The sequence below is a fragment of the Talpa europaea genome (genome assembly GCF_964194135.1).
Source record: "Talpa europaea genome assembly, chromosome: 5".
Classification (NCBI taxonomy): Eukaryota; Metazoa; Chordata; class Mammalia; order Eulipotyphla; family Talpidae; genus Talpa; species Talpa europaea.
In genome coordinates, this window is record NC_140071.1 from 88576939 (window position 1) to 88594139 (window position 17201).

Genomic DNA, 17201 nt, shown 5'->3' on the forward strand with positions numbered 1-17201 from the left:
ATCACTGAACTTCAAATATTGTATCTTTATTTAATAAGTTTTTGTTAAACCGTTACTTTTCTATTCATTTTAATATTGAGAAATTATTTCTGCATATGAGATTTTTAGCTAACTAGATTAAAATCTATTGCTTTTTCATTTTTTAAAATTTATTTTTCATGCTCACTCTTACTAAAAGTAATAACATGCAAAAAGAACCCCTTTATGAAATATGTAATAGTATATATTTGTGCTTTTCATGTTCTTTTGCTATTTATCTAAATATTTCTTTCAGATATTTCAGATAATCTTGGCAAATATCTCTGTATTATAGAAATGCTTTTGTTTGTTTATAATTAAAATTGCTTTCCTTGATTTTCCAGGGCTTATGAATACAAAGAAATGTAATGAACATTTAATTGGTAATCACCAGATTTGACCAAATTTTACATAACAACAGTATTAATAAAAGCCTGCTTTTATTGAGTGTTTTCTTTGCTCTGTGCTAGGTGTAACTTCTTGCTAAATTATTTCTGTGTTAATATTTATAATCATAATGCATGAATTTATTAAATGTTCTTGTTTATAATTGTCCTCATATTACTTTTTTTAAAGATGTATTTATTTGTACATACAAGAACTGGGGTACAGGCCAGAGGTGTAGGGGATGAGAGGACTTACCAGAGACAGAGTGGGGAGCAGAACAGGCAGATCTACTGAAATACACTGCTGAGGGGAGCAGCAGGTGAAACAGGAGAGGTCTGCTGCACCATGTGGGTATCTCCCTGGCCAACTGGGGATTGAACTCAGTGCTGCAGAGGCTGCGGATAGCTCCATTGTCCAGTGCCCAATGCCCAGCACCACCAGGGAGACCCTCATATTTCTTTTTAAATTTTCTGGTGTCCTAGCCCCTGGCTAGTCAGTGCCTTAGGAATATCTTGTAGCTGAAAAGTGTGTCTCACAGTAAGTATTTATCAATAGGTTAAAAACTTTGCTAGACATGTTAATAGTAATATAGAAGAGGAAGAGACAGGGGAGGGGTATAAAGAAAGAACTAGAAACAGGAGAAGCCCTAATCTGCCTCTAGAGATCTGGTTGAGGCCATCTAACTTAGAAATGCAAGACAACTAATATTAAGGCTTCAAAAGCAGGTAATCAAGCATAGATTGAGCAGTGGTGTATTCATTAATATTTGAGGCAAATTAGAGCAGCTTTGTGGGTGGTGGATTCTTACCTCAATCTTAGAGAAAGTTAGGATTTGTTTTGGTCTTAGACAGTTGGTAAGTGGCCAGTGATGAACAGCTGACATTCCAGGTGAAAAGAAAGCGTAAGAAATGTCCTAAAGATGATAAAAACTTCCAGTGTAACAAAGATAATGGATCTAGGATTTGGAATTTTTCCTGCAATTCAGAAAAATTTTTGGACACATTTTCAGGAACAGAATATTGGTTTCTGCTCCTCTTTCTTTCTGATCTAAATAAGAGGACATGAAATATTTCTGGGTTTGGAGTTCATGTCTAACTTCAGATAGGAGATGTTAGTACACCTGGGATTCATTTGGCACATGTATTGCCTCTGCTTCTATAGATATGAGAGAACTAAAAAAGTTGTGGTTTTCCTATTTATTTCCTTATCAAAAATTAATTAAACCAAATTTTGTCCTGTAAAAGAGGATTATATTAGAAATGCTGTTAGCAAACTAGTATTATTTTGTTGGCAGTAAATATTTCCAGATACCTTTATGACATTGAATTGAAATCTTTATTGCTGTGGTGCTCAACCTTGTTTGTTTGTTTTTCTGCTTCTTTCCAACTGTTTCTTCTCTTCACTCAATATTGCCAATCTGATGTACTTCCATAGTCTCTCATTACACAGAATGATTGTTCTAAGGAGGGGTGGGCTTGGAGGAGAGTTAATCAGAATCCAGGAGAGAAATGTGGACCAAATGTGGCTTGAAAGTTCCCCTTGGAAATATTATCTCCCCTTCCCTGTATCTCTTGCAGTATAAGAATTTTTATGTGTATTTTAAATGTAATACTTAATTTGATATTTTTTGGATTGTTGATAATAGGTTGGATTATTAATAAATGATCTTCAATAACTTCATTTGAAAGATTTTGAATTCACCTCTCTCTTTTTCTTAAATTTTTCCTCTAGATCCCAAAGTCCAGGAGTGAGGGATCTATTCAGGCCCTCAGAGTACCACACCCAGAGATATCTGATGGTATTCCTCGGGCCAGTGTGTGGCTAAACCGCAGAAAACCCCACTGGGACGACATGAATTCTGCAGAAGACTCTCATGGTGCCAAGTTGGCATCCAGGTGAGTGTGTTTCTTTTGATGACATGTTGCATTCTGCCTGCCCTCATACACAGACCCATATCTGTATGTGTTCACATTGTCTACCTTGGGGGCCAGCAGAATATAGATCAGTAAAACTGAAATTTGAACAGTTTTCTCATAGTTCTTATCACAAACGCTTTCCTGGGTATCTTATTTCCTGTATGAAAGTAAATTATTTAATCAGTGAGACTGCACTAAACTCATAATTAGATGATGAAAGAGTTACTTTTTGGATGCCTTTTCATATATTCAGTGGTCCATATGATCTGCAATTAAAGGGGACATCTTCCTATGACCAAATTTTGACAGAGTTCTAGAAACTTGAAAGATATTTCAGATATTAAATAGGTAAATAATATATTTTTAAAGATTTATTTATTTATGCATACAAGAGCTGGGGTACAGGCCAGAGATATGGTGGGGAGGGGTAGTGAGAGGATTCACTAGAGACATAGTGGGGAACAGAACATGAAGACTGACTAAAATACACTGCTGAGTGGGCAAGACAAGAGAGGTCTGCACCATGTGGGTAGCTCCCTGGCTGGCCAGGGATTGAACTTGTGCTGCAGAGGCTGTGGATAGCTTCACAGTGCTGTGCTCAACCCCTTACGCCACCAGGGAGGCCCAAGACATCTTTTTTTGTAATTAAGGTGTATGCATTAATAGTTCTTTTTTTGTAATTAAGATATGTATAATTAAAATCCATAACAAACTGAAAATCATATTCAAACGTGACCTGCCATAATCTAAAGGACTAAATGCTTTTTGCTTTCCACAATATACAAGCCCAGTAGACAAGATTGGTGCATGAAAGGCAGAAATGAGGTTTTTGATAGGAAGGTCCCTTCCTAACAAAGCTATATTCCTAGCAAGGCTGTATTCCTGTCCCTCTTACTACATGTGATATTCTTATCTGACTCCTTTAAGTATATTAATGAAGAAAATAACACAAAAACTAAACTGTAGGTATTAACTGTAGGTATAATATGTTAAGAAACAGGCCATTTAAATTTTTTCCTGTAAGGGAAACATTATACTTCTCCTTAAAAAGTAAGAGGAAAATTTCTGTGCTATACATGAAGTTTGAGATGTTAAAATAATTTGAAACTTTAGGCATAGCTGTCTTAACTGTTCCAACATGTGAAATAGACAAATGGTCATTTTATATATGTTTCTAACACTGTGTGATAATATTTTCAGGGATTTTTAAATGTTAAAATTTAGAGAACAGAGTTAATAGTTTTAAGTCTTTTTGATATTAAATAGCATTTAATATTATATTGGAAGGATGATGGATTTCCTTAAATATGTGATTCTCTCTTAAAGGTCAAAGGAAATTTTCTAGTTTTATTCTATAAAGTTTGAGTCAAGTTGTAAAACACCTCATTTGTATAGTTCCATTTATGTGACCTGTCCAGAAAAAGTCAAAATTTGTAGAAACAGAGAGATTTGTGTTGTCTAGCACTGGAGGTGGGGGACAGGCATGGGTGGAAATTAACTTAAAACCCCTGAGGAACTGAATTTGGGACAATGAAAATGTTCAGAAACTGATTTATGGTGTTAGTTATTCCATTTGGTGAAGTTACTAAAAGCCATTAAATTATATACTTGAAGATGGAGTCTATGAAATGTAAAATATACTTCAATAATGTTGTTTAAAAAATACACATACTAAAAAGATTTGGGGTAAGAAGATACTGATAAGCTTTAACAAGAAAGGGCCTCCCCGGTGGCACAGCGGTTGAGCGCTGGGTTGTGAAGCTGCCCGCAGCCTCTGCAGCGCCGGTTCCATCCCCGGCCACCAGCGAGAGTCCCACATGGCGTGCAGACCTCTCCTGCTGCCCGCTGCTCCCCTCAGCAGTGTACTTCAGTCTTTCTGCCTGTTCTGCTCCCTGCTCTAGCTCTGGTGAATTCTCTCACCCTCCCGTGCTTCTGATTGTACCCGGTGTTTGTATAAATAAATGTTTAAAAAAAAAAAAAGCTTTAACAAGAAAGTCACTTGATTGCAAATTGCTCAAATACTGATATTGTTATAGTAAATGCTATCTGCAGAAAGAGTTGTGTTTGTTACAATTCAAGAGAATTTGTTTATTCTTTTCATTTAATATGGTGGCAAGAGTAAAGTCAGTTCTTATGGAAAGGTGATTCATAAGGAGGTAGAAGAAAAGAACAAAGCTCTTTGTTTTTTCATCCCTGGAAGGACTCCAGGTTGTGGTTTGCTGTGCTATAATCAGTATTTCAGGGAGATATGGAAACAGAAAGAAAAATCTCCATCTTGGGAGTTTCACAAAATCAATCATAGGTCATTGTTCATAAGCAAAATTACCCAATGTGCTATTATAAGTTGAACTTTGTGGCTTTCAGAGAAATGGTGGTAAGTCTGAGTGTCAAGAGAAGTTCATAGTCTCCTTTCAAGGTGAGTATCTTATAGGCAATATTGACAACTAATGAAAATTTTGTACTGGACTTTTTCATAAAGAGATAAAGCAAGTAAGAATGACTAATCCTTCCATTGCTGCACATGCAAAATATTCTTTTATTTTCTTAATCCATGTTTGCTTTGTAGGAAATAGAATTTGTTTGCTTAATTTATAAAGAGATGCACAACCTTGTGTTATTTTATGTAAAAATTGTCCTTGCGTTGGTCAAAAGATTCTTCTCTCTCTAGTCCTATTTCTCTTTCTTTAGGTTACAATTAAATACATGCTTAGGAAAGGAAAAAGTGTGACTAAAGTGCTTTCATTTTCTTCAATGGCAATAAATAAACAATTATCACTATGCCCTATGCCCGTTATTTAGTTAAAGCACTATGATAAAGAACATCGAGTTAAAGGAAACATCTTTGCTTATGATGCAGAAGTATTCTTCATATGATAGATAAATGAGAGAAACTAAAATAAATTACTTTTCTATATGTATTAAACACAAATCTCTACCTGGAAGAGCATGTTCTGCCTGAAAGAGTGGTTGTATTCTAAAAGTGCTTTCTTATCTATTTATTCCATTTTTAATATTTTTGAATCACATAGAGAATACCTTTTTCTAAGGAAGCACGATCCTCTTGCTTCCTCGTCTCTCCTTCAGGAGTAACTACTGTTATTGGTTTGGTTATGTATTTGTTCACCATGTTCTCACAGGACTATATCTTGCATACTTTAACTTTTACAAAAGCTATTTTCATCATATTAAATGAATTACGATGATTCTCATATTGAAACTTTCCCATTTCCTATATTGTTTCCTCCTGTTGTGATATTCTTTCCTTCCCTTTCCACCTCAAAATTTCAGATTCCTCTAAGTTTCCTTCCATAGTTACCCATTCCCCTTGCCTACTATCTTTTTTCTACAACTAATCCAGTGACAGTGTGATGATTTTCATATCAGTATCTTTAGAACTGAACTCCATTCTAGGGTCTGGTACCTGTGAGACATTCCCCATCAGCATTTGCCATAAACCCACTGTGCCCAAACAGAACTCATTTTCCCATCTTTCCTTTTCCCAACAAAAAAAAAAGTCCTGGACCAGCTGATATGGCTGATTTCTACCAAACATTTAAAGAATTAGCACTAATCCTTCTCAAAACTCTTTAAAAAACTGAAGAGCAGAGAACATCTCCACATAGGGAAATGAGGCCAGAAACACCCTGATACCAAAATTAGGTAAGGACACTGGGAGAAAAGTAAATTACAGGGCCTCCCTGATGGCAAGCAGTTGAGCGCTGGGCTGCAAAGCTGCCCGCAGCCTCTGCAGCGCTGGTTTGATCCCCGGCTGCTGGCGAGGGTCCCACATGACGCATAGACCTCTCCTGCTGCGCCCGCTGCTCCCCTCAGCAGTGTCCTCCGTCTGTCTGGCTGTTCTGCTCCCCGCTCTGGCTCTGGCAAATTTTTTCACCCTCCTGCACTTCTGACTGTACCCAGTGCTTGTATAAATAAATAAATAAATCTTAAAAAAAAAATAGCAAATTACAGACCATTATCAGTGATGAACATTGGTGCAAAAATCCTCAACCGTTTCAGCAAACCAAATTCAACAAGATAGTAAACATACTCCACCATCAAGTGGGATTTATCTCCCATATGCAATTCCACACAAGCAAATAATGTACCATATTAACAGAGTAAAGGATAAAAATCATGCTGTCTTTGCAATAGATACAGAAAAATCATTTGAAAAGGCTCAACCTCCATTGAGGATTTTAAAATCTTATCAAATTAGGTCTAGAAGAAATGTTCTCAATGGAACAAAGACCCTGTATAGCAAGTTCACAGCTAACATGATACACAAAGATAAAAAGCTGAAAGTTTTTCCTCTAAGATCAGGAGCAGAATAAGCATTCCCATTCTACCACTTCTTTTTTTTTTTCTTTCTTTTTTTTTTTTTTTGTGGGACCCTCGCCAGTGGCTGGGGATCAAACTGGTGCTGCAGAGGCTGCTCGCAGCCTTGCAACCCAGCGCTCAACTGCTGCACCACCAGGGGAGGCCCCCCATTCTACCACTTCTAATCATCATAGTGCTGGCAGTCCTGCCTAGAGCAATCAGGCAACAGAAATAATTAAAGTCATCCAAATTAGAAAGGATGTAGTACAGTGACCTCTGTGTGTACATGACGTGATATTATAAATTGAAAGCACTGAAGACCTCACCAAAAAAGCTGTTTGAATAAATGAATTATTCAAAAAAGTTGAAGGATACAAAATCAACATTCAAAAATAATTTGTATTTCTATACACTGACAATGAACTATCTGAAAAAAGAAATTAGGAAAACAGTTCTAAGAAGGCTATGAGATGCCAGCCAAGGAAAAAGGCCAGGCTCACAGCCACATATTGACAACCAAATTACAGCAGAACAAAGTTGACAATCCCTGAAAGAAAAATGGATCACTGTTGCATACGTGAGAACCAACAGCTTGGCCAAAGGGAGTAGGAAAACTATAATTGAACTGTGAGTGCAACACATCAGAGAAAGGGGCTACGACTATATGGCTCCTGCTCATAGGCCCATGCCCCTCTCAGGACATCTAAAAGTGAGCACTGTACTAAAGAAAGGGGTACACAGATTTGGGATATAGGAGAGAGGGTGTCCCAGTGAATAACTATTGTATTAAGGATGCAAAGTAATGATGATTAGCTTGGACCTGAGGCTACTGAACCAGAACAGATCGAATCTGAATCAGCAGAGTGAGCCAGGTTGGATCACCTACAGCTTCTCATAGAAGAGGCTGTTAATTTGCAACCTAAGATTGTGATATGCAAAATACAGGCCATCTCTCCACTCAAAGCCATAACTGAGACAACTGAATGTTCTCACTAACCAGAATTTAAGCACCTGAACCTTAATAATAGAAACAAGCATCCCAGAACTAGGCCCCATAATCAAAAAGGAAAAAAAAAACAAAACAATTCCCACCTGTGGCCCTATCTCAAATATAGTTCTCAAACAATACTACATGCATTGCTTACCCCCTGCCTAGAAGTGGAAGCTGATACAACTTTATGAGTCATTTAGGCCAAGAAGTTGGCTTCCGGGGGAGATCATCATGGTAGATTCCCAACACCCAGCTTGCTTACCTGCAGCATATAGGAAGCTTAAACACTTGATGCTCAATGAGAGTACTACTATTCAGTACACTACTATCCCGCTCCTTCCTACTTGTTAGCCTTTACGAGTACCAGTGCCCTGGCCATTTCAGCAGGTGTCAAGGCATCGGTCTGTGAAATCACAAACTCCAGAATAACCTGGATTACAAATTTATGATTATTATATCCTTGTAGAAGGTGTGTATAAAGTCAATTTACTAAACTAAGAAAAGGAAATTCCCTGTTACAATCCATGAAAACTAAAATTGAAGAGACAAAGAACATATCACAAATGCTGGAGCAAAAATATACTAAGAGAAATGCCAGTACAACAGAACTATGTAATATGCATAAGGAGGAATTTAAGATAACAGTTTTAACAATATTTGATGAATTAAGAAAAATAATGTAAGATGTAAAACAGGAAAGAATAAAGATGAAGATAATATGAGACTTGCATCTAGAACTGATGAGTTTAAGAAACACTTTAACTGATTTAAAAATACTGTAGATGAGCCAGATGTGGTGGGAATGGTAACCAAATCTGCTTCTACTGAAATACAATTTAAACATTGGCAAATATTATGAAATAAATAGAACTGAAGGATGAGGGGGGAAGTATACTGGTATATTGCATTGAAGATTAGAAATAAAAATTTTTTATTTCATCTTGGGCAAGTTGTTTTGCTTTCCTCTAATCTGTTCCATATTTTATTTTATAATAAAATCTTATAATCACTTATTTTTTAATAAAAACACTTATTATAAAATCTCTTAGTTCATAAAAGTCACTTAGTAAAAAAATTTAATTGCAATAGAAGGCCTCAGCAATAGAAATATACAAGTAATGGAGTGAATTAGTGAGCTTGAAAGCACAATGACAGGGAACATATAAATAGAATAATAAGAAAAAAGAATCAACAGTTAAAATACTCTACAAGCTCTTTGAGATAATGTAAAGAGAACATCCATTTTAGGGGTTCCCAGAAAAAGTAGAGAGAGATAGACATAGCAAAAAAAAAAAAAAAATTCTGAGAACCATCACCATCTAAGAAATGATGCAGATGTACTGATCCAAGAGGCCCAAACATTTCCAAACAAATAATACCAGATAGACATACTCCAAGACACATCACAATAAAACTGTTGAAAGCCATTGGCAAGAACAAAATATTGAAAACATTGAGAAAAAGAAAAACCTATAAAGGAATACCTATGAGACTATCCATGGACTTTCAGTGGAAACCTTACAGTAAAGAAGGTATTAGAAGAGATATATTTAAAGTACTGCAGGAAAAATAATTCCAGCCTAGACTACTTTTTATTCTTCAAGATTATCATTCAAGTCAAAAAGAAAGGTAAGGACTTTTAGCAAAAATTGAAAAAAGTCTCAATACCAAGCCACATATGAAAGAAGTACTAAAGAGGCTATTATAAAGAAACAACACCACCAAAAAAAAAAAAAAACAGACATAATGACACCTACATAATACAATGTGGAGAAGGAGTATAGTAAAAACATGGCACATCAGAATAAGTTTGAGACCAGACCAGTCAACAAGCCACAGTAATAGTCCATCATGTACTAACTTGAACAGAAACCTCAAACAATCAAAAAGGGGGAAATGGAGGTATCATAATTATGAACTTCAAACTGTACTGTAAATTCTTAATAACCAAAACAGCATGGTACTGGAACAAAAATAGATACACAGACCAATGGCATGGAATTAAGGCCCAGAAATAAAACCATACATTTATGTACAACTAATCTATGACAAAGGAGCAAAGTATATTCGCTGGAACAAGGAAAAAGTCTCTTCAACAAATGGTGCAGGGAAAATTGGACTGCCACGTGTATAAGAATGAAATGTGACTGTCATCTCACACCATACATGAAAACCTACTCAAACCGGATATAAAACCTGAAGCCATAAAATATACAGAAGAAAACATAAGCAAAACACTCCAAGACATATTTCAAAAACATCTTTGCAGACTCATTTCCAGCAGCCAGGAAAACAAAGGAGAAAATAAACAACTGAAACTATATGAAACTAAAAAGCTTCTGTACAGTGAAAGAGACAGTGACCAAAACAAAGAGACACCCCCCTGAATGGTAGAAATATTCACACACCATACATTGATATGAAATTGGTATAAAAGATCTATGAAGAGTTTAGACAATTCAACAAAATGAAAACAACCCAACCAAAAAAAAAACAAGAGCTAAATAGGCACATCTCCAAAAAAGACATGCAGATGGTCAACAGACATATGAAAAGATGTTAATCACTGCTTATAATCAGGGAAATGCAAATCAAAACCACAATGAGATATCGCCTCACACCTATGAGAATGACGCATATCAAAACAAAAAGAAAAACAAACAAACAACAAGTGCTGGTGAGGGTGTGGAGAAAAAAACTCTATTATACTGTTGGTGGGAAGGTAAACTGGTTCAGCCCCTATGGAAAAGAAGTGTGGATATTCCTCGAAAGACTAAAAATGATCTACCATGTGACTCAGCAATTCCACTCCTAGGTATCTGTCCAAAGAGTATAGAAACACTAATTCAAAAGGAAACCTGCACCCCTGTGTTCATCGCAGCACTTCTTACGATACCCAAGGTAATGGGAACAACCCAAATGCCCCAAACAGATGAGTGAATCAAGAAGGTCGGTGTATTTATATACAATGGAATACTATTCAGTGTTCAAAAAAGATAAACTCATGTCATTTGCAGCAGCATGGGTGGAACTGGAAGGAATTAATCTAAGTGAGCCAAAAGGAGGAAGAAAAATACCAGATGATTTCACTTACATGTGGAGTCTAGAGAAACCAAACAAAGGATCAAACTGTAAGACCAACCCTTGAAAGAAGACAGTGGATATGATGAATTCAAGAATGGAGGGGGAGGAAGGGGGGAGGAGAAAATGGAGGTGGGGAGAGCACAGTGGACTATGGTAGAGGACTGTGAGTGCTTTGGTGGTGGGAAAACAATGGTGACCACACCTGAGGGGAGAAATCCAATACTATGAAAAAATAAACAAGGGTGTTTAAAAAAATTAAAAAAAGATTCAGCACCCATTTATGATTGAAAACTCTAAACAGAAGGTACAGAAGGAACCTAACTCAACGAAAAAAGTCACAAACTCACTGCAGACACAATACTTAATGGTAAAAACCTGAAAACTTTCCCTTTGAGATCAGGAACAAGGATGCCCACTACCACCACTTTTGTTTAATTTAGTATAGGAGGTATTAGCTAATCATATAGCAACAGGAAATTTACTCTTGAGGAGAAAATTATAATTACCCTCCATGTAGCATGTTTTGAACAATATCCCTGTAGAGAGAATTTCTGATCTGAAAAGTAATTTTCTATGAAGAAAGCGTAATTTAAAAAGGTTTATTCATTAATTTCACAAGTGTTTATTGAGTTCAGTGATTATCCAAGATCACATCTTTAGTTGATATGTCTTTGGTTCTTTTATAAAAACTGTTGCCCTCTGTCTTCTAACATGCGTTACCTCGTCATGTGTTTGTTTCTGGAAGACATATATTTACTGTATGCTTCATTGATGCTGCCCTCGTCATTGTTATTGTGATATTATGTGCAATCACTTGGGTTTCAACTCCACTCTCTTCTTCTAGCTGACCTAGACTCTCAGAAGTTCAGGTTTGATTCTAAAATCGAATTGTATGTGTTAGGCTTCTCTCCTGTGTTCCTTAGTAAGTACTCACCTAAGGGAATTCTGTACTTTTCACCCTGAGAGATGCCACAGAAGTCAGGACACCAACATTTTCTCCTATCATCCCCACTAACTTTGCCATTTTCTGGTAAGTGTTCTGATCCTGATATTGCGTTTCTATCAGTAACATGCTGCTTATTTAAACAGGAGCAATCCATTTTTATGAGACTCACAACTTCCCTGTGCAACTCTGTCCTTACAGATGTGTGCCTTGTGATGTTTGCCTAACAACACTTTGTGTTATAGTCACATAATTACAGTAGTACATTTCATAAGATTCAGACTTCCAGTGATATTAATGATGAATCAATTTCAACAATGTTTAATGTACCCATTGTCCTTCAAGCCATTTAATCTATTAACTCCTGCAATTAAATGTGACTTACTTTATTTGTGAAGCAGCAACAGAAAGTAGTCATTTCCATCCTGTGTTTGTACTTCATAAAGGGCTCTCCAGTCACTTCCTGAACATGTGTTTGTTCCCTATACTGTTTCACTCTTTGCTACCTAGAGCCAAGTTTCAGAATTTTTAACTGACTAGTGAAGCAGAAATGAAATGAGGATTCTTAACTACAAGAGTAATAAACATATCATGTACAATATAATTTGAAAATCACTAATTACTATAGGTGCCCTGCTGACTCTGCAGGTTTTGCTGCAATAGCTCCCATGAGTGAAGGAACGTTTGAAAATCACCTTGTGGAAAGCAGAGTTGTCCACCTTACTTCACAGTTACCCTGCAGAGCTAACATTTTCTGAAATGTTCCCACTCTCTAACCTTTGTAACAGATTTATAGAAAAATAGATTTGAAGAAGTCCCCAAGGTCTCAGACTGGAATAGAAAAAATATCTAATTTTGTCTTGCAGATAGTTTTCTAATCTGTTCTTAATGCCAGTAGCTCCGTGATAAATACTCCAAGGTCTTCTTTGATAAAGTATTTCATATAAGCTGAATATCTAATAAAAATATTTTCCTGTGTTTTAACTTCAATACTTATACTTCTCTAAGTCTCTGATATTTCTCTAAGTATTTGGATTATTAAAGAGTAGTTCAGTACCTGTTCGCCAAAATATGTTGCACAATACAATTGCTTCATACAAATGTTGACATTTTACTGGGATCCAAATTTCAATTTAAAAAAATGTATTTTTTTTATGTTACAACTCTATGGAGAAATTAAGTAATAGTAAAGGAATTTATTATATTTCCAGATCTTTTCTAGTAGCATAAAGATCAGCAGAGTATATCTGGACTGCTATGGTATTAACTGCATTTATTTCAGTAATTTAAAGTCAACAAACTCATTGAACACATTCTACACACTGCACATTTTTCACTGAACCTGAGAAGTCAGAGAGGACTAAGGTACCATCTTTAATCTTTAGGAGTCTCCCAATTCATCAAGTCAGACAAACTTGAATATGGTTAATAATGATATTTAATGCAGAAGTGGCACAGTAAAGGTGCTATGAAAGCAGAGGACTTCTCATGAATAGAGTTCAAGACACTCAAGACCTTTAAAAAACTGCCTCAATCTACCTTCTGAACTTATTCTTCTATAGTTCTTTATCCTATATCCTGATAATAACCACATTATCACAATATATATTTCAGTGGTTTTACACATCTGTGTCTTTGCTTCCCTTTATCAGGATGGCCCATCTCCCACTTTGTCAGTGGTCAATTAAATTTCATCTTCTCTAACTCTTGCCATTGGAATCATGCAATGTATGTCTTTTTGTGAGTTTTCGTTCACTTAACATATGCTCTGAAGGCTTTCGTTCACTTAACATATGCTCTGATACATGGTAACATGCATTAGTATTTCATTTCTTTGTATGAAATATTTCATTTCTTTGTATGAAATATTGGGTGTTTGCACCTTGTTTTGTTTATTCATCAGTGGATGGATATACTCTTGGCCTATTGTGAATAATGCTTGTATGAACATTTGTGTATGTCTTTCTGTGGACATCCTGGGTACCTGCACAGAAGTGGAATTTCTGGGTGATATGATAGCTCTCTTTTTAACTTTTCTGAACCAATATATTTTCTCAAAGCAGCTAAACCATTTTTCATTCTATTAAATAATCTATGATGCTTCTAGATTCTCTACATTCTCACCAATACTTGTTATTATCTGACTCTTTATTATAACATCTTACCAGATGTAGAATGGTATCTCATTGTGATTTTGATTTATATTTATGTAGTGGTTCATGATGTTGAGGATATTTTGATGTGTTAGCCTTTTGGATGACTTTTTTTAATAAATGTCTATTTAAATCAGTTGCCCATTTTCATATTGGGTTATTTATCCTTTAATTGTTTAGGGCCTTCTCTCGTCAGAGGCTGGTTGCATACTGCATCAAGCTGGCTCTTGCTCTGTCATATATCCTCTTCAGAATGCCCCACCCTACAAGTGTGATTGGACTGTTTTCAATCCTAACCTTCTGATTGGACCTTTTAACACCAATCAACTCATTTTCCATTTTTCAATTTGAATAATTAACTAATGAACTGAATTGAATCTGATTGGCCCATTTTATGACCACCCTATAGTCAAATATAAAAGGGGAAAAACCTAGCCCAGGAGGCATCCAGGTCAGGGCAGGCTCTTGGGCCATGGCTAGCCTCACTGGGGCTGAGGGAGGAGGAACATCCAGTAAGGCCAGTGTGCCTCAGCCCCAACAAAGCTGCCTTGCCCCTACCCCCATCTCTGGGTGCTATAGGGATCTGGTTGCACTAAATACGAAACCATCACCTAATCCAAGGCCACAAAGAAACATCTCTCTGTTTTCTCTAAAGTTTCATAATTTTGCTCTGATATTTAGGTACTTGATCCATTTTGAGTAGATTTTTATATATGCTAAAATACAGTTCCAACGTCATCCTTTTGCATGTGGATAACCAGTTGTTCCAGCATTATTTGCTGAAAAGACTATTTTTTTCTCTTTTGATTATTGTTTTGGTACCCTTGTCAAATATCTGAGCTTTATTTTAGAAAAAGGAAAGAAACTAAATTATCACTCTAGGTCTTCTACCACCCTTGTTTCTGGAGAACATGAACTCATAATAAAGAAATGAGCATAACTTAAATCTATAAAATATTGCAGTGTGATCCAAAAGATTTTATCTTGTTTCACAGCAGCTATCAGAAAATACTTCTTTTTATGCTACTCCCAAATCAGCCAGTGTATCTTATCTATATCCTCATACTCTGCCTTCTCTTCTATTACAAGAAATGAATTGAATTTGCATCTCTTTGAAGTTGAGTTTTGCTTGTGCCCTAAATCCCATTCCCTCTCACTCACTCACACACTATGTTACAATAATAATCTTCCTCCTCTCTGGCATCAATTTCTCTGTTCTAGCTTCCCATCAGCATAGAAACAAGCTGTAATGGCTCTCAAAATAAAAAAAAAAAAAGTCCTCCCTAGAAACAATATCCTCATTTTCTATTAGTACAAATCTCTGGAAGGAATTGTATGTATTTACTATCTTCATATCCTTTCCTTCCATTCTTTAACTCACACACCACTGAAATTGTTCTTATTAAGGACACCAGCAGTTTCCATACTGCCCAATCCAAGGGATAGTCTGCTGTTCCCATCTTATTCTATTGCTTATCAGCATTTATCCCAACTGATCACTCCTTTTAGAAGTGCTGTATTCACTTTGCTTCTGTAACAGCACACCTTTTGTTGTTTTTCCTTTGGTCCTATTGGATATGACCTGTATGACTCTTATTGGCAAAATTCATTTTCTTTTCTAGACCTCTCAAGATTGGAACACCCCAAGGAAAACTAAAACCCCTTCTCTAACAATGCTCAATCTTGGGTGCTTTCATCCAGGTCTATTGTTTCAAATGCCATCTTTATTCATATCCCAAAATTATAACCAGCTCCAATTTCTGCATTATATCAAAATGGGATAGCAATTGATAAGGCCAACTATTTAATATGGGGGCCCTCCAATGCAAAGTGAAAATGTGGGGCACCTTAGTCAAAATTAAAAATTTCAAGATGGTAATAGTGGAACATTAAACCAGCCTTCTGAGTGCGGGCCTTTGAGATTGCATATTTCATATGCTCAAGAAATACCCTGCCAATTGACTGCCTGACAGGTACCTGACAAGTTAATGAGCATTTCATAGTCAATCTGTATAAAACAACCTTAGTATTTACAGTGATGCCTACAAAAAAGGCAACCCCCCCCCTTTTTAAAAGATTTATTTATTTATGCATACAAGAACCAGGGCCACATGTGCAGGAAGGTGAGAGAATTCACCAGAGACAGAGTGGGGAACAGAACAGGCAGACTGACTGAAATACACTTCTGAGGGGAGCAGCAGGCATGACAGGAGAGGTTTGCCACACCATGTGGGCATCTCGCCGACCGGCCGGGAATTGAACCCGTGCTGTAGAGGCTGAGGACAGCTTCATAGCGCTGCTCTCAACCGCCTGTGCCACCAGGGGAGGCCTTAGCAACCCTTTTTCTACTCATGTTTTTCCTCATCTTAATAAGTTGTAGGACCCAGTTACTCAAGGCAAAATAATCTGTGATTACTCTATGTTTTTCAGTCAATCCATCAGCAGGTCCTTAAAAATATATGCTGAAAATAAATCTGGAATATAAATTTTCACAATCAAATTGTCACCTCATAGGTAATATTTCATTGCAAAGAGAAAAGATCCTTTTACAATGGTGAAATCTGATAGTAACATCTTAAATTATTAATTTAGCATATAAAAATAAAATTCCACCATAAAAGTATTTTTGAGGATTAAAAATGTCTTAGTTACACATTACTGATTTTTTAAGTGAAAAAAAATCATAAATGAGTATATAACATCTAATCCCCACCTTTTTTTTATTATAGTAAAGTATACATATCACTTGAACCATTTCTAGGTGGTATTAAGTAACTTCACTTTGTCCCATCTTTATATAGACATTATATAGGTAGAAAAAAATGGAAGAATGTAGAATTGTAATTAAAACTAGTTATTTATGTAAGTGTTTTGTAAGTTATCTTTTCTGTGTTTACTATGTAATTTGTAATAAGAAAAGTGTTGTATTTCCAATCAGGGATGACAAATACTTCAAGGAGGACAGAACAATGTCAGATTTTAGAGAAATGATGTAGAATGACAGCTGAACTGTTTCTGGACTTAGCAATTATGACTTCTATCAGAAGAATAAAAATCCCTAAATGGGAGAATCAGAAAGGGAAGCATGTGAGAAGCCCAGAAAGGTTGAGTTTTGTTTGGATGGATGAGTCCAGGGTCAGAAGTGGATATCAGGCCAGAAGAAATGCCCAAAACAGAAGCATGGAAGGAAGCAGAGCTTACAGCCTGCCTGAATCCCCCAACTCTTATGAAGGAAAGAGTGACAATATGTTTAGTTGTGGTGAAGCCAGGTAGGGAGGGTCCTATTGAGTATGTATGGAATTTAGATTTTATTTTATAAGCTCTGAAGAGCAATCAAAGCTTTTTTACTTTATTTAAGCAGTGCTTTGGGAAGATCAATTCTGTACAATGTT

The 17201-nt window shown here is 36.2% G+C and overlaps 1 protein-coding gene across 1 annotated transcript in view; it reads left to right on the plus strand.

Moving 5' to 3' along the window:
- The window catches only part of FAM13A (family with sequence similarity 13 member A), a gene marked incomplete at both ends in the record, with an annotated part of 225394 nt that overhangs the window by 114703 nt on the left and 93490 nt on the right, over nucleotides 1-17201 (plus strand). The window contains 1 exon segment of the mRNA XM_084234137.1: nucleotides 2137-2300. Within this exon segment, the coding sequence (XP_084090263.1) occupies nucleotides 2137-2300 (164 nt within the window).